At 41.4% G+C, this 24711-nt stretch overlaps 4 protein-coding genes across 4 annotated transcripts; 1 reads left to right on the forward strand and 3 right to left on the reverse strand.

The window, feature by feature from the left end:
• Positions 1-6777: 6777 nt before the first annotated feature.
• On the reverse strand, positions 6778-8014 carry LOC148923413 (uncharacterized). Its single transcript, XM_089060711.1, has one exon. The coding sequence runs from the start codon at positions 7950-7952 to the stop codon at positions 6972-6974; it is 981 nt and encodes a 326-aa protein (XP_088916837.1). The 5' UTR covers positions 7953-8014; the 3' UTR covers positions 6778-6971.
• An 811-nt stretch (positions 8015-8825) lies between these two features.
• On the reverse strand, positions 8826-9728 carry LOC125207731 (uncharacterized). Its single transcript, XM_089061485.1, has one exon. It carries the CDS (start codon positions 9726-9728, stop codon positions 8826-8828), a length of 903 nt encoding a protein of 300 aa, XP_088917611.1.
• A 1457-nt stretch (positions 9729-11185) lies between these two features.
• On the reverse strand, positions 11186-13316 carry LOC125203703 (Son of sevenless protein). The gene is made up of 2 exons (XM_048102115.2): positions 13103-13316; positions 11186-12988 (listed from the first exon to the last, which is right to left on the reverse strand). The coding sequence occupies exon 2, from the start codon at positions 12764-12766 to the stop codon at positions 11696-11698; it is 1071 nt and encodes a 356-aa protein (XP_047958072.1). The 5' UTR covers positions 12767-12988; positions 13103-13316; the 3' UTR covers positions 11186-11695.
• Positions 13317-21786: 8470 nt separating this feature from the next.
• LOC148923414 (uncharacterized) lies at positions 21787-22839 on the forward strand. Its single transcript, XM_089061486.1, has 2 exons — positions 21787-22661; positions 22744-22839. The coding sequence occupies exons 1-2, from the start codon at positions 21855-21857 to the stop codon at positions 22837-22839; spliced, it is 903 nt and encodes a 300-aa protein (XP_088917612.1). The 5' UTR covers positions 21787-21854.
• The last annotated feature ends 1872 nt before the right edge of the window (positions 22840-24711 follow it).

Below are 24711 nucleotides of genomic sequence, written 5' to 3' on the forward strand. Positions count from 1 at the left end.
GCAGCCAACTATATCCTAAACAAAATTCCACTCAAAGGAAAAGACATCACTCCTTATGAGTTGTGGAAAGGTAGGAAACCATCCTACAAATACCTCAAAGTGTGGGGGTGTTTGGCCAAGGTGATGGTTCCCCCGCCCAAAGAAGTTACAATTGGCCCTAAAACAGTCGATTGCATCTTCATTGGATATGCACTTAACAGTAGTGCATATAGATTTGTTGTTCACAAGTCTGAAATATCGACTATTACAGTAGGAATAACAATCGAGTCAAGGAATGCCGTATTTCTCGAAAATACATTTCCTTGCAAGGACAAAGAAGAAGTCCCAATCAATTCCGAGACGAGAATTGAAGATGAGCCCACTAGTTCTAAAACAGTGGATGAAGCCACTAGTTCTAAATCTGCGGATGAAGAGCCTAAATCGCGCAAGCGAGTGAGGCCCGATCCAAGTGATGCAGTACTAAGACGTGGTAATAGGGTTAGAACACCAAAAACATTTGGTCCCGACTATATTGCTTTTATGTTGGATGAAGAGCCAACGTCAATAAAAGTAGCCTTCGATGGCCCAGACAGGTTACATTGGAGAGAAGCTGTTCAAAGCGAAATTGATTCAATTTTGCTAAACCACACTTGGGTGTTGGTTGATTTGCCCGAAGGTGCCAAACCTTTAGGGTGCAAATGGGTGCTTAAAAGGAAATTTAAGGCCGATGGAACAGTGGATAAGTATAAAGCCCGATTGGTAGTAAAGGGTTTTAAACAAAAGGAAGGACATGACTTCTTCGATACCTATTCACCTGTAACGAGGATTACATCTATTCGAGTGCTTCTCGCGATTGCAGCATTGCACAATCTTGAGATTCATCAAATGGATGTTAAGACTGCGTTTCTAAATGGTGAATTAGAGGATGAAATCTATATGGTACAATCCGAAGGGTTTGTAGTACCTGGACAAGAGAAAAAGGTATGCAAACTCGTAAAGTCCCTATATGGATTAAAACAAGCGCCGTTGCAATGGCACTTGAAGTTTGATAATGTGATGTTATCAAATGGGTTTAAAATCAACGAGTGTGATAAATGTGTCTATATTAAAATCTACGTTGATGACATGTTAATCATGGGTAGTAACACTCAAGTGATTAACGAGACAAAAGCCATGTTAAAGAGAAACTTTGACATGAAAGACATGGGTCTAGCCGATGTAATTCTTGGAATGAAAATTCTAAGAACACCTGATGGAATCATCTTAACCCAATCTCATTATGTTGAGAAGATATTGAAGAAATTCAATGCCTATGATGGTGCGCCGGTTAAGACTCCAATTGAACTCAATGTTCACTTGAGCAAAAACAAGGGCGAACCCGTTGCACAAGAAGAATATGCACGGGTCATTGGGTGCATTATGTACTTAACTAATTGCACTCGGCCGGACATTGCTTGTGCCGTGAACAAATTGAGTCGCTACACGAGTAATCCAAGCAAAGAGCATTGGAGAGCTCTTGTAAGGGTTTTGAGATATCTAAAACATACTCAAAATCATGGGCTACACTTTTCGAGATACCCCCCGGTACTTGAAGGGTAATGTGATGCGAATTGGATATCCGACAATAAGGACTCACTTTCAACAAGTGGATACGTCTTTACTATTGGGGGTGGTGCTGTCTCGTGGAAATCCACGAAACAGACATGTATAGCCCGTTCAACTATGGAATCAGAATTCATAGCTTTAGATAAAGCTGGGGAAGAAGCCGAATGGCTTAAGAACTTCCTTGAAGATATTCCAGGTTGGTGTAAGCCAGTGCCTCCAATGTTGATTCACTGTGATAGCCAAGCCGCTATCGGGAGGGCAAATAATGGCTTCTATAACGGTAAGTCTCGACACATTCGTCGACGACATAATACCGTAAGACATTTGATCACAACAGGCGTGATTACAATTGACTATGTGAAGTCAATAGATAATCTAGCGGATCCGCTAACCAAAGGGTTAAATCGTGATCAAATGAATAAGTTGCTAGAGGGAATGGGTTTGAAATCCACAAACTAAAGAATTGTCATAGTGGTAACCCAACCATGATGACTGGAGATCCCAAGAACTTGGTTCAATGGGAAAACTAAGCTATGAGAGTTCGTGTGAAACACTCATCTACATCTATTCCCTAAAGAGCAATAGAGTGTTAAAAACTTGCCTTGTGGTGAGGATAAGTCTATGACTTTTAATGATTCCTAAGGATCTCAAGGAGATTGAGTTTTCAAAGAGACCGAGTAGGGCGAGATACTCGAGTAGGAATCACCTATGTAAGTGTGAAGTGTGGCCGCTTCAAATTACACACTTATGAAATCCAAAGTGGTGTCCAAGGCCGCAAAGGACACAAAACGTGAGAACGGATGAGGTTGAGGTGTTTAAGTGCTAACACCATTGTCTCGGTGCACGCCGTGGGGGACTAGTTCAAAGCATCGCGCTACTAGGCCGCCTGTGTATCCGATGGTATTGACTATGGAAGGTTCAAAGCTAAAAACTACCTATCCTTATGCTTATATACCTCTCGAGGGTTGAGCTTGTGTCTGCATGCATCTGCATTCGGCTATTTCCACTCATGTGGGGGATTGTTGGAATCTATGCCCGGTCAATGGACTTTGACCAATTATAATTTCAACGAGACATTTAATTTTGTAAAATTAAATGATATAGCGTCGATCTACGTTCGGAGTAGATGACCGTGGTATATTTATTTTCTCAAATCCGATTCCCGGTGAGTGAGAAATAATTATTTAAAGTTGTGCAAAAATTGCAAACTTAATGAGCTATGAGAGGAGATTAGGGAATAATTAAGAGAGTTAATTATCCCACATTGAAAGTTTCAACCTTATTAAACTAGTATTTAATAAGAAGGATTATTACATGTAATAATTATAGTGGACTAAGATGGGCTGTAAGAGCCCACACGCGCGCACACGCGCGCGCCGCCCGCCCCGCCGCGAGCCGCGTGCCGCGAGCCGCGAGCCTCGAGCCTCTTGGCAATTGGTCTTTGGGTGGTCTTTGGGCTGTTCGTTGGGCTTGGTCGTGGGCCTAGTTGCGGGCTTGGCCCAAGTCTAGTGGGTCTATTTCTTTTTAGACCACCACCGTTTCCACGTCAGCGAGCCAAGCGGGATGCCAATGTGGCTGACACGTGACAGTCCACGTCATGGACGAATCTAGAAGCTTCTAGACTCAGAATCTCATTAGCTCTGGAACGTCTGTAACGCTCGTAACCGACGACCGTTACAGTGTGCCATTGATGACAGCCATCAAGGCTGGGTTGACCCCTGCAGTGGACTGAGCCTATAAATAGGCTAGCCATTCTAGCATTCCATACACCAGAAACTAGAATTCACTCTGCATCATACACTCTCTTCTCCCTCTGCATTGTTCTTCTGTCGAAGCTCTGCCCTCTCCTCCATCCAATTCGCCGGAGCTCTGTTGATAGCGGTGCTGCTTCACCAGAGACGTAGCCGTTTTATCTTTGGGGACGAAACGCCAATCCGAAGAGCACTACCGGGGCGTATCTCGTCTTGCGGAAAGAGGACTCCTCGACTCGGCTCTTTCCTTTTTTTTTCAGTTTATTTGTTTCGAATTTGTTTCTTGTAATTTAGATTCAGTAGCTCTTGTATTCCTTCTTGTAACTCTAAATCTCCAACAAACTGGACATAAATCTGCCTCATCTTCACCTCATCCGATTCCCCATTCACCGCATTGCAATGGATAAACAACACCATGTTTGCAGCCAAGCCGAAGAGCGTCACCACCGTAGACAATACAGCACAAACAGCCATCTGAATAGCCACGCCGTCACTCCACCCGCCAAATACAAGAACCGCCACGATATAATCCCCTGCATAATTGCCGGCAGCCAGGGGCGGAGGCACGGTGGGGCCAGGGGGGGCCCTGGGCCCCTCATCCATTTGGATATTTACATATAATATATGTATGCAAAAAAATTTGTATGAAAATGCTAGCACAGTTGGATTGGATCTTGGCCTCCTGACCATGAGCTATGGAGTTCGATCCCTTCTTAGAACATTCTATTTTTTTGAGTTGGTTTCTTCTAGTTTGGTTCATTTGTTCTTTATTTATTAATAATATTAGTAATTTTGTATAAATAATTTTAACTTATGATTATAAGTATAATAAATTTGATTTTGATGCTATGCATGTATTTTGTGTGTGGCTTTTTCTTGTAATTTTTGTTAGTTTTTTCATATTCATTTATATTTTATGGATTCTCTCACATTAGTAACTTTTATTGACTTTCACTAGTGATTTTGTATATATATCACTTTTAATTTATAAAAAAAAATGATTTTTATAATTTAAGAAAATAAATAATTCTTTGATTTCATAAATAATTAATAATATTATATGATTATAAAAATAAATTTAATGTGACGCTCTTTACTATAAAAAATTTATAATAGAAAATACCTTTTGATCTAATGAATATCAAAATATATCATTATAATATTAGTAAAATATGTTATGCTCTACAAAATCTATTCACTAATTAATTTTACACCATTCGTTTCTCACGCGCGGTTTTGTTATGGCTGATGTTTCCGCGTCGTTAGCACTGAACAAACTCAATAAATTTTAGTAGTAGTTTGGGCCCCCCACCATTAAAGTTCTGGCTCCGCCACTGCCGGCAGCGCGATGATCACGAACGATGCCCTTCACGAGAGTGGAGCTGCGCTTCAACGGCTCGAAGCCGTATTTGGATTCTACGACGACCACCGCATCCATCAAGCACCACTCCACCCATAAGTAGACGTACAGCACGACGAAGAGGATTATCTCACTTTAATTTTGCAGGTCTTAACAATTCTCTCTTTTATATATGGAGTATATTATATGTCATATTTTATTTTATCTTTATTAAATTCACAAAAAGTAATTCTTGAAAAATTTCATGTTATAAGACAAATGCTTCAAAGTAATAAACCGGAAAGACTAACATCATTATCCTAAGATATTTGCAATTCAAAGGCTGAAAATTGTCAGTATCACATTTCTCGTTTGAATCTGTCTCTCTATTACAATTTCTGGCGTTTTGAATGTATAATTAGTCATTAATTTCCTTTGTGGATGTTGATGTTCACTACAAACAAATAGTAGTACTATCTATCTCCGCAAAATATCCCAAAAGCTGGAATTTTATTTTTTTTTGTGCTTGTAGCTCGCTCAACTAGATTGTTGTTTAATTATGTGTAAAATAAACATAGATTACTCTACAATTTTTTTCAAAACTAAGTTTTGGAGAGTCATAATTTTGGGTTAAGGTTAAAGTTAAAGTTAAAGTTAAAGTTGTGTGTCGAAGGAATAATTTTTCACATGCATTAAATTTCATGAATTATGGCTAGCTCTACATGCATTATCCTTCTCTATACCGAATTAAGGAAGAGTTTTTGACGAAAATACATAGATTTAAACATAGAAAAGAATTCCACGAATTATGCCTCTACATATATCCTTTGGTTGTTTTACTTTTGTATTGCTAACATGAACCAGCCCGAAATAATCCCGTGCAGAATTACCAACAGCGTGATCATAAGGAAAAGCACGCGCCTCATCCCCTTCGCCGATTCGACAACGGCGACAGCATCCATCAAGTACCACTCCACCCCCAAGTAGACGAGCAGCATGACGACCGGGATCATCGCCTCGAAACCGACTACGGACATGAAAGATTTGGTGGTGGCCTCAATATCCAACCCTAGAAACAAGAAGAAGGGTGGTGAAATGGAGTGAGTTGGAGGGGATGAATGGGGTGTGGATATATATTGAAAGAAATGTTCAAAGTCATTTTGTAGAAACAATTTCCATGCAAATACGTGTAAATTAATTGCTTCAAATAATTTGAATGGGAATTTCATCTAATTCTCCATCTAGAATCATGTCCGGTCTACAAATAATTTATCACAATCGACGTATTTGGTATCTATGAAATATATTCTCACGGTCCCATAAAAATATACTATTTTTTCCATCTTGCGTTCCATCACTTTTATTTTTGGTAAAAAATTCTAATGAGGTGAGTCAAATTTTTTAATAACAATATTTCGTTCATTTTTTTCTTAAGATCTCGCTTATAATTTACCATTTGCGTATTAAAACTCATGTCATTTCAACTTGTGCTAATTTTTATAAGAGGAAGAGAGAGTATAACGCATTTACTTTTTAGAAAATGGCCCATCACTCTACTTGGAAAGAGAATTGCAGATATTTTTATGGATGTGGGAGTATGTTGAGAAGGATTTTAAGTTGTACGTGTTTCTTCTTCTAATCTTTGTCTCTACATGTATAATAGTAATAATACTAGTAGTAATTATTATTATTGGTATTTTCCTATGTAGGCAAATTCGTAGGAAAAATTTGTTTTGAGCTGGTAAGGTTCTTAATTGTGTTGTATATATAATCATGCGTAAACTATTTATCTACTTTGTGAGTATATAATTGTAGGCTTGTAGCATTTTTCTGAAAACCATTTTTTTGGCAAGTGAGAATAATATGATGAGCCCATTCTTTAGGGTCTGTGCTAGAAAGCCCAACTACCACATAATAGATGGATTGATAATTATTTTGGACTAAAATCAATTTATTTAAGGATAACTTATTGGGTTCAGCATAATAGATGAGCCAATTCTTTAGGGTCTGTGCTAGAAAACCCAACAACCACATATTCATTGAATGTAGGTGTGAGCTTTGATAACTGAAAAACTACACACTTTTTCAAGCATCACACCACTCTCAAAGCTCACCTGCATATATGATTACTTATCAAATCTAGGAGCATTGTTTGGGCAATACATTTATATAACATATGGAGTATATAGTAGTAGTATATCTTACAACATCATTTCATTCTTACAAGTGTATATTCAAACCAAAGATTCAACATATAACATACTTAATTAATTGATAACTTGGTTAATTAACGTCTCCTAGACCTTGTCAGCAACATCATCTTGAGTCAACTGGACATAAACCTCCCCCAGCTTGTCAAACTTCAATTCCTCCGATTCCCCATTCAACGCTTTGCAATGGATAAACAACACCGCGGTTGCAGCCAGGCCGAAGAGCATCACCGCCGTAGACAATACAGCGTAAACAACCATCTGGATAGCCACGCCGCCGCTGCATCCGCCGTCGCTTGTTCTTGCTGCAGCGCCGCCTGCCAAAACCGAGAGCCACCCCGACATAATCCATTGAAGAATCGACAGCGGCGCGATGATCTGGAACGCCACGCGCCCCATCCCCTTCACGAGACTTGAGCTCCGCTCGAACGGCGCGAAGCCGTACTTGGACTCGACGACGACAATCGCATCCACCAAGCACCACTGCACCCCCAAGTAGACCGACACCGCGACCAACAGAATCATCGTCACGAAAACGACGAGCATGAAGGATTTTGAGGTGGGGTCGATCTCCAACCCTGTAACCGTCATACAAACCAAAACGGCACCGATGAAGATTCCGATGCCGAAGGAAATAGCCACGAAGATTACGAAGTAGGCGAGCTTGGTGGCGAGGAAGGGGAGGAAGGAGGAGAGGATGGATTTGAGGGAGGATGAGATTTTGATGGGGGTTTTGTGGAAGGCATGGAAGATGCTGTGGGTGACGGAGGAGACGGAGGAGAGGTGGAAGATGAGGACGAGTAGGAAGTAGATGAGTTGGGATTTGTCGAATGAGGGGATTTGGCCTTGGGAGGTGGAATCAACGGTGGAGAGGAGGCGGCGGTAGTGGGAATTGAAGGGAGATGAAGATGGAGATGGCGGCTGAATCACAGTGTGGATGATGTTGAAGAGAGTGATGGGGAAGATGAAGAGGAGAGAAAGGGAGGCGAAGTGGAGGGAGTTGGAGCTGATTATGCGTGAGGTGTCGGAGAGGACTCTCCACAGGCTTGGCGGGCTCTGGGCTGACATGATCACTGATGAATCTAACAGAGGAATGGAGAGTTTGAAGGGTTTTTTGTTAGGGTGGACGTACTTATGTTATATAGAAGAGTTATGAGGAAATGTTCAATTATTGTATTTAGTCAATTTGTAGAAATAGTTAACCGCCAAATTCAAGCATTGCGCTTAACGTGTCCAATTATATGTTATGGAAATTTCATGTATTTCTCCGTCACCAACTACGCTTCTATTCAATCGCTTTAAATTTAATATAGCCACTAAACTAGCTATTTTGTCAATTAGTAGAAGTATGATTTATATGTATGCATGGGCAAATGATCTTTTTTTTTTTTTTTGTATTTTGGACGTTGTCGATGTTCCCTGTAATTAAGCCAATATATCCGCCAAATTAATTTTCAAGAAAGATGGTTGTAGGGGTTGTAGGGTGGATGTATATTGATGAGGAATATATGGTAGTATATAATTACTTTTCAAAGTCAATTGTGTCAATTTCCAAGCAAATTTAATTACGTTAATAATATGAATGGAAATTTTCGACAATCTAGACGTTCCTACATGGACTTGGAATGGTGTAAATACTGTATCTGTTTTTCAAACTACTACCTCCGTAAGTTTGTCAAATTTTTATACTATTTGAATAATGACAATTCGTATTCAATGTGACATGCGATGCCTTGGTTGACAATATAAATAATCATATTTTTTGCAAGGCATATTATAAGGACCAGACAACCCCAAAACGGGTACAAATAATCCACTAATTCATTTTACCTACATTTTTTAAGTTGAACAACATAAATGGGACAATGACATCATACCCAAATAAAAATAAAAATAAAAATAAAAATAAACGATACGATGATTAATTGTTGAGACAACTAGCTAGACCTCATCAACAACATCCAGTGGTGGCAACTGGACATAAACCTGCCCTAACTTGTTCACATCACTCTGCAACTCCAGTTCTCCATTATACTCTCTACAATGGACGAACAACACCGTCTTCGCAGCCACGCCAAAGAGCAACACCACGGTAGACACCGCAGCGTAAACAACCCCTCTGGCGCAGCCGCCCAACACCGCCGCCAAAACCCCCTGCATAATGCCGAACGTCAGGATCACGAAGAACGCTACGCGCCTCGCCCCCTTCACGAGACCAGCGCTCCTCTTGAACGGCGCGCATTTGGACTCGACGACGACGATCGGGTCCATCAGCGACCACTGCACTCCCAAGTAGACGAGCAGCGCCGGGAGCAGGATCGCCACCGCGGCAGCCACGGCAATGACGGGTTTGCTGGTGGGCTCGACCTCGAAATCTAGAGCCATCCAGGCCATGAGAATGATCGCCGTGCAGATTCCGAAGGCGATGGAAATGGCGACGATGATTACAAAGTAGGCGAACTTGGTGGCGAGGAGAGGGAGGAAGGTGGAGAGGATGGATTTGAGGGATGATGAGATTTTGATGGGGTTTCTGTGGAAGGCATGGAAGGTGCTGTGGGTGACGGAGGAGATGGAGAAGAGGTTGAATATGAGGAAGAGTAGGAAGTAGAGGAGTTGGGATTTGTTCAAAGAGGGGAGCTGGCCATACTGATACTGGGAAGAATTGAAGGGAGATGGAGATGGAGATGGAGATGGGTCCTGAAGCAGAGTGTGGATGATGTTGAAGAGAGGGATGGGGAAGATTAGGAGGAGAGATAGGGTGGTGAAATGGAGGGAGTTGGAGCTGATTATGCGTGCGGTGTCGGAGAGGACTCTCCTCAAGCTTGGCTGGATCTGGGCTGACATGATCACTGATGAATCAAAGAGAGATACAGAAAGAGCTATGAAGAGGGTGGTGTGGATAGGATCATAGATATGTGCCCATTAATATATACATTATGTAGTAAGTTGGAAGTAATTGTGGTTAATTTGTATAATAATCTGCAGCAGCACGTTTAACGCGTCCATTATTAATTAATGGAAGGGAAGTTTCCTACAAGCGGGAAAGTAATATGCTTTTTAAAATTTTACAGATTAGACTACTGTTGAGCATAATGGGATGGATCATAGCACACAAATTACGACGAGCTAAGCAATAGAAATTTAAATTAGCTATAATTTGTGTGACCATATATTTCGCGTGGGTTTCTTTTAACTAGACATATCTATGCATGGTCGGTTGTTGTGCCCACCATATGTAATTCTATCCCATGAACTTCTGTAAATACTAGTACTACAATGAACTATGGACTTGTGACTTGTATATGAATATATGATTGGGTGATATTTTCCTCTACCTCAGTTATTTATAATGTTGAAAAAGGTTGAGCTCTGTGATATTCATTTAAGATTGGGAATAGATTTAACATCAAAAGACAAAATTATACTACTTTGTATCTAGATTTGAGCAATCCAGAAATACTCACTCAGACGAGTCACTATGTGACCATACATAAGAGAATTTGTCGAGTCATATTCTTAGAAATGATTCTGTGTTTCGGACAAATATGACTCGACCGAGTCACAGTCAATGGAATTTACCTTGGTCAAGTCCGACAGTTCTCTTATTTTGTCTATTCATGGTTCATTACCCGTTTGCCGTTGAGTGTTAGTAAGCAAAACTCTTTGGAATGAGAGGAATATAAAGTTTTCAACTAATTACACTACAGTATGACATACTCTGCTTTTTGGACTCAAACTTGCAAAGATCATTATGGTTTAATGTGAAGTTCTCTGCATTTATTTCAAGTTCCACCATCAAAGCCCAAAGCCAGGTCTGCAACCACTCTCTAGCGCCATATTTTGGCGTCTGTGCATCACAGTGTATAAAAAAACTAGGGTGTATCTTGACTAATCAGTGGATTACCTCATGTTCTGGTGTTTACAATTACTCAAAAGAAATCCCAGGTCACAAATTTGAAGGTCTTAATTAGACCAATTTTTTAACAACTATTCCAGTTATCAAGATCGAATGCACACATTTTCGTGGTGCAATCAAGCGAAACATAACGGCCTACATCACAAACTACATTGTAACTGAATCTAGAATGCAGCAAAATGAAAAATCCAGCACAAACAACAACGTAAAAACACTATGTCCATCTCAACCTATATCACCTAATATCTCAATAGTCTCATTCTTTAAAGCAAGAAACTGAATCAACAGAGGAAGCAATGCTAGGGATATTATGCATTGTCATCGTGCATTTCAAATTCAATAGCGCAAGCCCATAATTTAACAAATGACAAAAGGGGTCAGCATATTGGAAAAGTTCAAACTCATTATGCTTCATCATTGATATATTTCAAACGTGCATAATCATTACAAAACTTTCCAGACACATCGAAACAACAATTGTAAATCCGTTCTGAATTATCACCCAATACTACCAGATATATCTTCATTTGCTTTAATTTTACCCCTCTTCTCTTCAAATAAAGTGAAAGAAAGGCCAACTTGATGACCAAAGAATCGAAGAACAATTTCATCTAAACTGTATTATCTGTAAAGGGCAGAAATCTAATATGTAAACTGTAGCCTTGACAAACCTTTGGCAAAAGGTATGTGCTTGTAATGATGCCTTCCTTCTCCACTTACCATTTCGATGAATTAAAGTATCTCTTCAAAGCTACGTCGACTTACTTTAAGCCATCTCCATTGACACAAAATATTCCATTTGAAGAAGAAGCTTCATCACCAAATTTTCATTCTCTCACTAGAGTAAAAACTTAAGCTTTCTTTTCTCTACCATAACACGAGATCAAAATGGATGTTATTGAACCTCACCGTTAACCTGAGCTTCCAAAACTGGTTCATTTTCTTCACTTGCTGATTCCAAACGATACGATTTACAGCTGAAGTAGAAAACTGTGCTCATCATCGAGTCGATCATCACCACAAACGAATACATCACCACCAAAAGAGGCCCTTCCCATAACCTAGAAGAGCCATCTCCATAGCTGAGTGTCTTCACCCTATGCTCAAACAGACCCTCCACAAAAGCCATACCTATAGTCGACCCAAGGAATATCAACAGCCCAACTTGCGTCTGCCCTTTTATCAACGAACTAGAACGGAGCACTGCCTGAGGCCCTGCAACATCCTCAAGAACAGATATCACAATAGCAGTGTTGCAGATGATGATAGCATTGGCAAAAATGATTGAGAAAATTAACCCTACTACCATTGCAGGGTAAAGAATCAAGTCAGATGGGAACCCCATGATCAAGAATACGCAGCTCACTACAACGAGGAGGACTATGAAGAATGTGAGGCAACCGGACATTACTAAACACCCCCACAAATATGTGGTGACAATTCGCTTCCAAATCTTGCAGATGAACACAGAGAACTTCGAAGCATCAAACTTCTTCCTCGAGTACGTGCAATCAACTGTGTGAACCACAGCAGCCTTTGACAGAAGCAGCAGTGAGACGAACAAGGGGAAGCACATTGCTGCAGAGATCACCATCTCCGCCATTCTATGGCATGACTGTTTGACGAAAGGCTTGAGAGGGAGTCCACTCGATTTCGCAACTAGCAAGAGGCGAAAGCTCAGCCGCTTCACGAGCGATTGATCGACCAACACGTTCGACAAGAGCACGGCCGAAACAGGGCAGATTAACACTGCCACGATCAACATGAATCCGCCCGAATTGAATCGAAGAATCCAAACAGTTTCTCTCAAAATGTCCAACGCACCCATGGAATGAAATTGGTGATTGGAACGAGTATCATTCACAGACGTCTCCAATTCGAGATTCTCGATATTTATCCCTTGGTTCTCCTCGTGTTTCAATGCGCTCGAGCCAGGCCGCGGGCCCAACCCGCTCGAGACTTCCATTTCGACAGTTTCCTCCTTGTCGAAACAACTTTTTGAATAAATCAAGACAGAAATCCCCAAAATTTCTCCGACCTATCGAAGAAACTGAAATGCTGAACAAAATTGGCAGTCAGATCTAAATGAATCGCGGCAACAGAATGCCTCCGAAATCGCACGGTGAATCCTCAATTTCCCCGTGAGTTCCACATAGCCTAAAAGGAGGCACGCGTTGATTCAATCAATCTGTAACATCAATCAGAGAAAGAGAGGAGAGAATATTGATGAGTAAAATCTGAAGTCAGATTGAAGCTGGCGCGAGATGGAGGAAAGTCAGGCTAAGAGAGATAGGGAAATCACATTGAAAAGGAGAGGACGGTGCTTGATCGATCTCGAGTGTGAAAGAATGAAAATTGAGACTATTTTTGGATTTTGGAGGTGCGGATTTTTGGGGGCGATTCACGTTGTGGGAGAGGGGAACTCAGTTGCCATACTATATTTACACACTTGCACTGTATCTATAGTCCCATTGAATCAGATTTTAGCAGATGCAGATGTATAACTTGACAACTGCAGATTACAATATTACACTAGTACACTATTATTTTAATATTCAGTCAAATTTAGGGCTAAATTGTTGTAGTAGCATATTTCTATTACTTTCGTTATTATAATATAGCTCAATAACGTAACTTTAATCATTACTAATCAAAATTAATATATTTTGTAGTTGTTTTTTCGGTGATTATATTTTTGCAAATGTGAAAAATGAAAAAAATTAAAATTAAGTACTTATAGTAGTAGTAGTGTAGTACTAACATTAAATCTTTGGCTGTCGGTGGCTCTACCGAACTTGTTGTTTGCCAGATAAACCAGATCTGCTGTTACAAACCAAATTGGCAAATTGAAAGGGATAATTATCAGCAATATATTCTCACGTGGGATTAGTTATTATATGAGTAGTTGTTATTTGATTTGTTTCATATTTTAGAGAATTTGATGTTATTTTGTTAGTATTTGATTTGTTTGCTATATAATGAGTTGGTTTTTTAAATTTACCTTATAATCAATCAATATATGGATATCTAGGTAACAATTGATGATATCAAATAAATCAATCATAGATCTACTTCTTATGTTAGTTTTGCTGGACGTTCTCTCCTTCTGTGCTTCTCGTTAATTTTGATGTTCTTAACTTTAATTTGTAAAGCCGGAAGACTCTCAACTCTTAAGCCTTTCCTATCAACCTTCATTATTTATTAGGATGGGCACAGAAGGATAGAGCTAAGTCTCTTATATTCGATTGGCAAAATATAGCTAAAAAATAATTGAACATAATATCCATTTGAATGTTTTAACTAAAATCCGCATTAGTCACATTAATAGTTTTATTAAGATTTGATAAAAATAAATTGAGAAACAATTAATAAATCTTAATAAAAAATTAGTAAGTATTATTATATACTAGTTCTAAATTCGAATCTTAATTCATTTATATTAAATGCTAATTGATAGTGATTAAATATAGTCGTATGATGAAAGTGTACAAGGATTACTAAGAGCATCTCCAATGGCGGACGTCGCGGACGTCCGACCGTCGGACGTCGTAGTGAAGACGAAGGGCGGACACGCCCGTCCCATATGCCCGTCGGATGGGCTCGGACGTCCGCCACTGTGGCGAGGGTCGGACGTTCGAGTTTTAATTTATTTATTTTTTTTTAAAAAAAACTCTATAAATAGGGCTCGTTGAACTTCATTTTAAATTATGTAATTTTTTTTTAAGTTTATGTAATTTTTTTAATGAAGTATTCGAATTTTCCCGTATTCCGTGTCGACATTTTAATTCCGTAAATTGAATAATTGCGGGAAGTCCTAGTGGATGTCCTAGTGGGAAGTCCTAGTGCATGGGAAGTCCTAGTGATGTGACAATAAATGGGAAGTCCTAGTGATGACGTGGCAGAAAGTTTTTGTGAGAAGTCCTAGTGGGAGGGGCGCCACCGAAGATGCTCTAAGCTTACGCAAATCGGCCTAGCCCAAATGATAGAGCCCATTAATAATATAGTACTCCCCCCGTCCCAAGGAAGATGACCCCTTTCTTGGGCGGCACGGGATTTAATGCAACTTTATTTTGTGTGTTAAATGGAGAGAGTAAAGTAAGAGATAGAGGATAAAGTAGAGATAAAGGAGTTTCTATTTTAAGTAATGGGTCATCTTGGTTGGGACAAACCAAAAAGGAAAGTGAGTCATCTTTAATGGGACGGAGGGAGTACTATTCTCGCATTATTGTTTTATTCAAATTTGTAAAAATTACTACTCCATCCGATGGAGTCCATCGGCCCTTCGGCCTTCCCCACGATTCTGTTTTTTTTTTTATAAAAAAGATTTTTTGGGTATTGAGTTTTCGTCTTTTCGGTTTACCGACTCAGGCCATCTCCAACTATTTACACTAAATTCAAACTCATTTTTTCAGTTCTGTCATATCAAACAGTAATTCTACCCCAACCATTTACACCAAACTCAAACCCAAAAGAATATTCCATATTCACCTACTGCTTTTTACTTTTTCAATCTAACCTACATATTTATTTAAATTACACATTAAGGGCATCCACAATGGGGCGGACGATGCATCGTCCGTCGCATCGTCCGCCACTGCAGCATCGCGGACGATGGGTTAACCATCGTCCGCGCCCGATATATCGTCCGCGGACGATGCACGGAGGATACCCATCGTTCGTCGCATCGTCCGCCACTGTGGGGGACGCGGACGATGGGCACGCGTTTCTTTTTTTTTGATTTTTTTTTAATTTGTTTTTCTTATTTAAACACTACTATTCTCTACCATTTCACACACTCCAATTTCACATCTTTTCAATTATTCTCTCTCATCGTCTCAAAAATGAATCCCGACGACTACGATTTGAGTACATCGGATGGCTGCAGACGGGCCTTGACTCGAGCCTTGTTCGATGCCGTTAATGAAGCCAAGGCGGAATGCTTGGCACAAATGCAGCGGGAGCAAGCGGCAATGGCAGTGGCGGAGGCGGAGGCGCGGGTCCCTCGCCCGATACGACGTCGGACGTATGTCCCCCGCGAGCATGACGTAGCGCACGAACGTCTGTTCGCAGATTATTTTGCCGAGAATCCAAGGTGGGGCCCGAATGTTTTTCACCGACGTTTTAGAATGAGCCGAGATCTTTTTCTCCGCATTGTGCACACGTTGGAGGGACGTGATGAGTACTTCCAGTATCGGGAAGACGGGATCGGCAGACCCGGACTTACGCCGTTGCAGAAGTGCACGGTTGCGATCCACCAGTTGGCCTACGGCACAACAGCGGATATGTTCGACGAGTACCTTCACGTCGGGGATACTTATAAGTTAGTTGTGGAGGCTTTTGGCGACACATATTTGCGACGCCCGACTGCTGATGATTGCCAGAGCCTGATGCGGATGCACGAGATAGTGCACGGCTTCCCTGGGATGCTAGGGAGCATCGACTGTATGCACTGGCAGTGGAAGAACTGCCCGACGGTCTGGAGAGGCCAATTTACTAGCGGCTACAAGGGCAGCCACCCGACGATGATCCTAGAAGCCGTCGCTGACCACCGCCTCTGGATCTGACATGCCTACTTTGGTGTAGCCGGGTCGAACAACGACATCAACGTCCTCAACTCGTCCACCCTATTCGCCGATCAGTGCAGGTGTCGCGGTCCGGCCATTCAGTTCACTGCCAACGGCCGCACACATCATATGGGGTACTACTTGGCCGATGGCATATACCCTAGGTGGTCTGTTTTTTTGAAGACGATCAGCTACCCAATTGGTGAGAGGAGAGTCTTGTTTGCGCCAAAGCAAGAGTCTGCGCGGAAGGATGTGGAGTGGGCTTTTGGGGTGCTCCAATCGCGGTGGGCAATCGTGAAAGGTCCGGCACGTTTCTGGTACAAGAAGTCATCGTCGACGTCATGTATGCGTGCATCATCATGCATAACATGATAGTCGAACAAGAACGTGGCCATGTCACCAATTGGGTGGATGATGAAGCCGGATCTAGCTTCAGCACGGCGACCTCGCCGGTCACTCGAGGATTACCGACTGGCTTCGGTGCGGTTCTAGAGTGACAGGCCTCAATGCGCAACCAACAAGACCATACTCAGCTCATGATCGACATGATTGAAGAAGTTTGGAACCGCAACCGCCGCCGTTGAGAAATTGTAGTTTTTTTTTTCGTATTGTAATGTTTGAATTTTAATGAAATGAAGTTAGTTTTCCAAAATTTGAAGTATTTAAATATTCAAATAATAGAAAAATGCTTAGGGCGTCGCTTAGGGCGGGCTATAGTCCGCCCCACTGCAGGTGGAATAGGAGGAAGATAAAATGCTGACGTGGCGGTGCTTAGGGCGTCCCATTGTGGATGCCCTAACCCCATAATAATTTGTTAATAATTTATATAAATTAAATATCACATTCTTTAATTTATTTTTCTTATAGTATATAATATCACAAATTACACAGAAGAAATAATTAATACTAATAATTTAGATAAAATAAAATGAATGTTGTTTGACTTTTTAACTAAATAATAGATTAAAGAATAATTATACTTAAACTAAATACTACAAATACTTAACCTTACATAAATACTCAAATATAAATCTAAAATTGAAATATATTTAAACAAATCCTGATAACATCAACTCAAAACTATAAATTCGTAGTGTTAAAATAGTTAGGTACTTATACTACTACTAAACATAACCATATACTGCACGGATGTATTCAAATCCTTTTCATATTTTTTGTCCTTTTTTCTTTTTAATCCTAGCCCCACAATTTTGTCATCTGATGGTAAGATTAATGCCACGTGTCATTTAATAATGCACATTTTCATTCTAATAATGCACCGCGGCTAATAATGCAACATTATAGACTAATAATGCACATTTTCATTCTACTAATGCACAACGGCTAATAATGCAATATTATAGACTAATAATGCATTGATCACAACCATCCAATTCAAGAATCCAAGGGCTGAGATTAAGAAGGAAATATAACACTTAGGGTTCAAAGAAGCCTAACACCCCTACAATTGCAACTAAATATTTTAATTTTTTTACTAAGAGTGAACTGCATAAAAGGTCCCTGACTTTTCGACTTGTTGCACCGTTGACCCCTAACAAAAAAAAATCCCACTGCAGGGGTCTAACAAAAACTAAATTCACAAACCAGGTATTTTCGGACAATAACACCCCTAAGCCCTTGAAGGGCATTTTCGCCCATTTGTTGCACCGCCTCTGCATGTTCACTGCAACATGCAGTGATGCTGACAGACAGCCTCCAATGATGTGATGGAAATGTCAAATCTCTCATCTCTCTCACTTATACTTGTGCGACGTTTGGCTTCTCACACGCAGAATAGTGTGAAATTTTTTGTTTTACCTGAAATGAAATTTTTTTGTGATGAATAGATTGAGGGAAATATTAGAGAGGAAATAAATTAAATCACTTATTTTCACTTCCCTCCAATTCACTTTCACTTTTAGTCCCTCCATTCCCTCTATTCTCTCTCTCACAGACGCCATTCATCAATGCCGCCTAAACGAAAACGAACTGCTACCGGTGGAGCGTCCTCGTCCTCGTCGCGGCGGAAAAAGCCTCCGGCACCGCCGCCCTTGTCGTCGCGGCGGAAAAAGCATCCGTGCCCGCCGGCGTCTTCGTCTCCGTCTCCGTCTCCGACTCCATCTCCGTCTTCGTCTCCGCCACCGTCTCCTAGACGCGGTCGTCCGGATGTATTCGACGTCGACCCAGAAACCTGGGACATCCGCAATCCTGCGTTGGATATCTTTTACCCAGAAGAAGAATACAGTAAGTTCAATTTTATATTTCACAAATCGGTCACGTACCCAATTTTGTGATTTAATTTAGGGTTTCGAAAATTGTTAGTTTTGGGAATTTGTTTTGATTACCTTGTGTTCTTCGGTGATTAGGGTTTAGGGCCTAATGTGACATTTGTTGGATTAATTTTGGTATTTTTTTCTATTTTTCTAAGGGGACCATCCTGGGAGGTTTTCCGTTGCATTTCATCACGGTGGTTCACTCTTCGAAATCAATGGACAGAAGAAGTATGTTGGGGGTCACTTGACATTGTTTGACTATTGTAATATTAACCAATTCGAGCTATTGGATCTCTCCAGTATGGTGTTAAGGTTGAAGTATGATAGGAAAACCGTCTGCGAGTTCTATTACGTTCATCCAAGGTATAGTGGTGATTGTATGGGCGTTGACATACACGGTGAGCTGATGCCCATGACTGACGACCCACATTTGGCCGCTTTTCTCGAGGTTGCGGCTACTAGCACAAGGCTAGTTCCCATTTACGTCGTCGAGATGACGGCGGCGGCAGCCTTATTGAAGAAGCGGAGGGAAGAAGCGGAGGAGTTTCTAAAGTTTGTCAAAGATAGGAAAAAATCCAAAGTTGTGCTTGAGGAGATTGACGAGCCTGAAACAATTATTGTGCCCAAACCTAAACCAACAAAGAAGAGAGAACTGGCGGCTGAGTTGAAGAAAACAGTATCACCATTGTTGATGCTTGAGTGGTACCCTAGGGATGTTGAGTTTGAAGAGTTTTTGACCAAAAGTTTAGAAGACAAACGTCGGGAATGGAAGAGAGAAGAGGAGGCAGCCCGTAAAAATTTGGAGGAAGCTTTTGCATCATGTAGGAGTGCAGAAGGAGCACAACCCGAAGCTGTTGTGGTTGCTGTTGATGAGCGCAGTAGTAGGAGACGTAAATGCATGCCTGCAAGAGGTAGGTTGATGTTTTGTTTGTGATTTCTGAGTTGCATTGCAATAAATATTGTAGGATGTCACTGTTTTTGGTATGCTTTTGTGATTTATGATGTTTTGTTATTGTAGGATGTCACATTTTCAAGTAAGTCAACTGGGCAGTCATTATCTCCACTGCTGCCATCTGAATCACATACTCAATTTGAGGCTGAAGCCGACAAAGATGGGCCAGTGGTCCCTGAAGAAGTGGATGAAGGTGGGCCAGTTGTCCCTGAAGAAGTGGATGAAGCTGGGCCAGTTGTCCCTGAATACATAGCAGAGGTTACTACTCAACTATATTTGTGATTTCTGTCTTTTGTTGGGTTTGCATCTGTGAATAATCTTTTCTGTCCATTGTAGGTTGTAGTTCCAATGGCCCCAGTTGAAGAAGAGCCAAGAACAGTTGAAGACGATGTATACCAACCCAGCATGGACTTTGTTGCAACCCCAGCGGTTTGTCAACCGCATCTGGAAGTTCCCACCGTGGAGAACATACCAGATGAAATGCTGATGTCAGGCTTCAATGGTGATGTGCAAGATGGACCAACTGTAGGAGTATCTGAAATGCTAGATGTACCACATGCTGCACCGGAAGTACATGATGAGCCGGAACTAGAAGCACCAGAGGAGGTTTACATGCCATCGTTCGATTATGTTCCAGACGGCTGCCATCTGCACAACGAGGGACCTCCGAGTGATGATGAAGATGAGGAGATGGACCATTTTATCTCGTTGGCACACATGTGCCGAGATGAGCAGCTGTTTACGTCGTACTATGAATCCATATTCCAACAACAACATCCGGGACAGGAGCAACAGAATGTCAACCAGTGTGAGGAAGCTGAAGACGAGTCTGGGGAAGGTGAACATCAGACGGGGGAAGGTGAAGACCAGGCGGGGGTAGGGGAGAAACGGCGGAGGAAATTTTCGCCTTATGTGGAAAAAAAGAAGGCGACAGAGAACCCACTATGCGAGGATGAGATTGTGGATGAGCTGCAAGATCTTGATGACCTTGAAGACCTTGAAGATTTGGAGGGTTTGAAGAAGAAAGGCATCAAGTATACCCCGTTCAAGCTCAACCCTAATGAGATCCCGAATTGGAAGCCTGGTCATGTTTTTAAGCATAGAGATTTTTTGTTTGATGTCTTGAGACAGTACGCAATCATGACTAGACGGCGGGTGCACGTGAAAAGAAATGACGGCGACAAACTACGTGCCGTTTGTAAAGGGCAAGGGTGTGAGTGGTATGTATACTTGAGGAAGCTCGAGACAAACAACGTAGCAGATTATGTACTGATGAATATGCAACGGGATCACGCACACATGCTCCCAAGTGTTGGATCAGAAGTGGCTCACTGCAAAGTGGCTAGGTGAGCGGTACATTGAGAAGATCAAAGCCAACCCTCACATTCCACTTGCGGCTATACGGCAGTGTGTGGATGAAGATTTTGGCCTGAAGATCGGAAGGATGAAGGCATATCGGGCCAGAGAGCATGCACTGGATGGCATATTCGGCTCTGCGGTAACCCAGTACAAGAACCTGTTCTACTACAAAGCCGAATTGGAACGGACACACCCTGATTCCAGTGTACACATCCATTATGAGAACACGAGGGATGTTGGCGCCGTGGGCCCGCGATTCCTGAGGTTCTACTGTTGCCTTGGATCATTGAAGAAGGGGTGGACGCGGTTATGTCGGCCAATAATCTTCTTGGACGCGTGTTTCTTGCGAGGAATGTACAGAGGGCAGCTAATGACAGCAATGGGAATTGATCCCAACAATGGATGGTGGCCGATTGCATGGGCTGTGACCGAAGCGGAGAGCTATGTCCAGTGGAAGTGGTTTCTGGATTATTTGGCCGACGACCTCGAATTGCATGCAAATGGCCCACGATTTGTCTTTATGTCTGACCAACAAAAGGTATTTACCTCTTTTGTGATTTCGCATTTACATATTACACTGGGGATGTGATTAAAGTTTAGTACTCTATCTGTGATTTTATTCAAACATTTAGTACTGGATGTGTGATTCAGTGGTAATGGTATTGTGCATTGACAGGGGCTTGCGAAAGTGATTCTTGAGGAATTCCCACAGAGCGAGCACCGCTTCTGTGTTCAGCACATATACAACAATTTCAAGAAGAGATTTGTCGGAGAAAATTTCAAAGAACGTTTGTGGGAGATAGCCGCGAGTACAACCCTTGAACATTACTTGGACAAGATGGAAGCTCTGCGGATTGAGTACCCTTCAGCACATCAGTGGCTTACTGGGGTTGCTCCCAAAGAAAAATGGGTGAAGGCTTTTTCTCCCCACATACTTGTTGTGATGTGCTACTCAACAACATTTGTGAGACTTTTAATTCGAAGATTGCATTGGCGCGAGAAAAAGCTATTATCAGTATGTTGGAGGACATCCGAACGAGTCAAATGGAAAGGCTTCAGATCAGAGGCCAGTGGATCAAAAGCTACAATCACGCAGTCCCTCCTGTTATCAAGGAGATTGTTGACAAGTGGTACGCGAGGGCCTCTTCATGGCGAGCTACATGGAATGGAGATACTTCGTACCAAGTATCAGGGCCGTCTGGGCAATATGTTGTGAACATGCGCGATTTTACATGCTCTTGCAGACTATGGCAGCTAACAGGGATTCCATGTACTCATGCCATCGCAACAATCAACAAGAACGACGAGGATGTCATGCGATACGTCTCCCGCTATTATCTGAAGTCCACAATGACGATGCTATACGAGAATGCCCTTTACCCAATTAATGGGGTTGACAACTGGCCCAAGAGTTGTGATGGTGCATTGGAACTGGCTCCTCCTAGGACAAAGCGACAGCGTGGACGACCGAAGAAATTGAGGCGTGAGGAGCCCCAGATTCGTCTTCATGCGGACGGAGGTGAGTCACTGCGACGAACCTTCATCATGAGATGTCGCCGCTGCGGCCAAGAAGGGCATAACAGGAGGACTTGCACCAATGATCCACGGACAGATGCTCGTGCTGAAGTTGGGGAGAGTTCGCATCAAACTGGGTCGCTTACGACGGATACGAGGGGGAGTAACTTGCCCGAAGCGGATCGCCGAATCCAAGAGGTAGTATTCATTACATATCAGGCTCTCGCATAATTATACACATACGAAGTGCTTTATATCATATTTCTTTTTTTTCTTGCAGCCTAATGTTGCCGATCCGGGACCTAGCACTAGGGCCGCCAGAACAAGGGCCAGGTCTCAGCCTCAGCGTTGTGGCCGCCGCGGTGATCAAGATTGAAGCAACACTGGATCAGTTGCAAATGGCAAAACAACCCTATAACCTTGATGGTGTTTGGTGGTTTTTGATATGGTATTTTTGTTAAACAATGATGGTGTATTTTGGTGGCAAGGATGAACTTATATATTTTGGTAGCATAGCAGTGATGAACTGATGCTTAAAACTGACAGTTATTAACGAATTTGAATGTGATGCAAATGTTCATGAGTAATTTTCATCTTTGTTAGTACTGATTGAGGGTTTGGGAGTGTTGCTTCAAATTTGAATGGTTAACCTCAGTCGTGATTTCTGAAAAACATGCAAACTTCATCCGTGATTTTTGATACTATGTGTCCTCATATGTGATTGTTATCCTATTACCTGCTCTGTTCAGTGATTACAAATGTTTTTGTGCAGTTCAGTGTAATTATACAGTAAATGTTTTTGTGCAGTTCAGTGTATTATATTTGGTGTTCATCATATGCAAAATTTTACAAATCAACAGGATAAAATAATTAGATAACAGAAGACAGTAGCTTTGTTACAAAAGTAGGTTAACAAAAGTAGAAGGATAATTAGATACCATACATTTGTTACAAAAGTAGAAGATAATTACATACCATAAATTTGTTACAAAAGTAGAAATATTACAATGCATAACAACACGATTGTGAATTTAAACCTTCGGGATGTTTTCATTGTATTAGCGATTTTCAGTGTCAATGCTCCACACTCGTCAGTTTTCATTGCCAATTGTAACTTCAACGCTTCGCACTCCTCACTTTTTTTGTGCAATTTCTCTTCAAGAACACCTTCAATTAACGATTTCGCTCTAAGCTGAGACTCGAATTGGTCTCGTTCAAGTTTCACTCTTTGAAAGTAACTGTCTTGGCTTGGGGACAAACCCGCATCAACCCATCGAAAAAACTTGCAGTCATCTTCCTGCACAACAGAAAACTTTGTGATTAAACTTTCTGCCAACAAAATTCCTTTGAAATATTGAATACAATACAAGATGTTAACCTTCCATATACGGCAGCGATAGTAACGTCTACCCGGGTTAGCAGCCGTCCTAGATATCACAAGCTCCGCCTCAAGATCGTGATTACAGTTCACAATTTCAGGACGAGGCCAATTCCAATTGAAGCTTGACCCGTAAGATTGAGAAGAAGAAGAGGACATTGCAATTGGGCCTGAATTCAATTCAACATAACATAATTCAAACCAGCTGTAAACTTAATTCAAAAGCAAAAAAACAACAACACATGAAATCCCCAAATAATAAGCTTAAATCCAGTCGCCCAACTTGCCAAAATTATTACCACAATTGCAAAATTAAAATGAATCATATGCTAAAAAAAACAATCACGGTTCACTTTTTGCCTATCGATTTGCCTAATCGGGAAGTATTGGACTGTCAAATTAAATCCCCTAAAATTTGCAATGTAGATAACCCAGAAATCTGAAAACCCTAAACCCCTAATTTGCCATGCTAATCGATTTGGAAGCAGTTCACTCTAAAAAAAATTAAACAGAACCACACTAACTCGAGTATGGGATGGCGATTCGTGGGGTTCACAACACGACGACGGAGAAAAAAAAAACGGTAGACGAAGAAGGACGAAGAAGGAAGGAAGAAGAAAGGGGATGGAGAGAGATAATTTTATACATCACAAAATCACTTCGAATTTGAATTCAGTCGCGTCGCCTGAGTCATCTCTTACACACGCCACCTAGTAGTCACTTCGTAGGGGTGCAGAGTGGCAGGTTTCATGGATAATCGGACGAAAGTGCCCTTCCAGCCATTTGTACAATTTCGTCCGAAAAATGGCAAAATATGCAAGGTTTGTAAATTTAGTTTTTGTTAGACCCCTAAAATAGGATTTTTTTTTG

The sequence above is a fragment of the Salvia hispanica genome, chromosome 6, assembly GCF_029641045.1.
Source record: "Salvia hispanica isolate PSC_SH4W2 chromosome 6, Shi_PSC_v1, whole genome shotgun sequence".
Classification (NCBI taxonomy): domain Eukaryota; kingdom Viridiplantae; phylum Streptophyta; class Magnoliopsida; order Lamiales; family Lamiaceae; genus Salvia; species Salvia hispanica.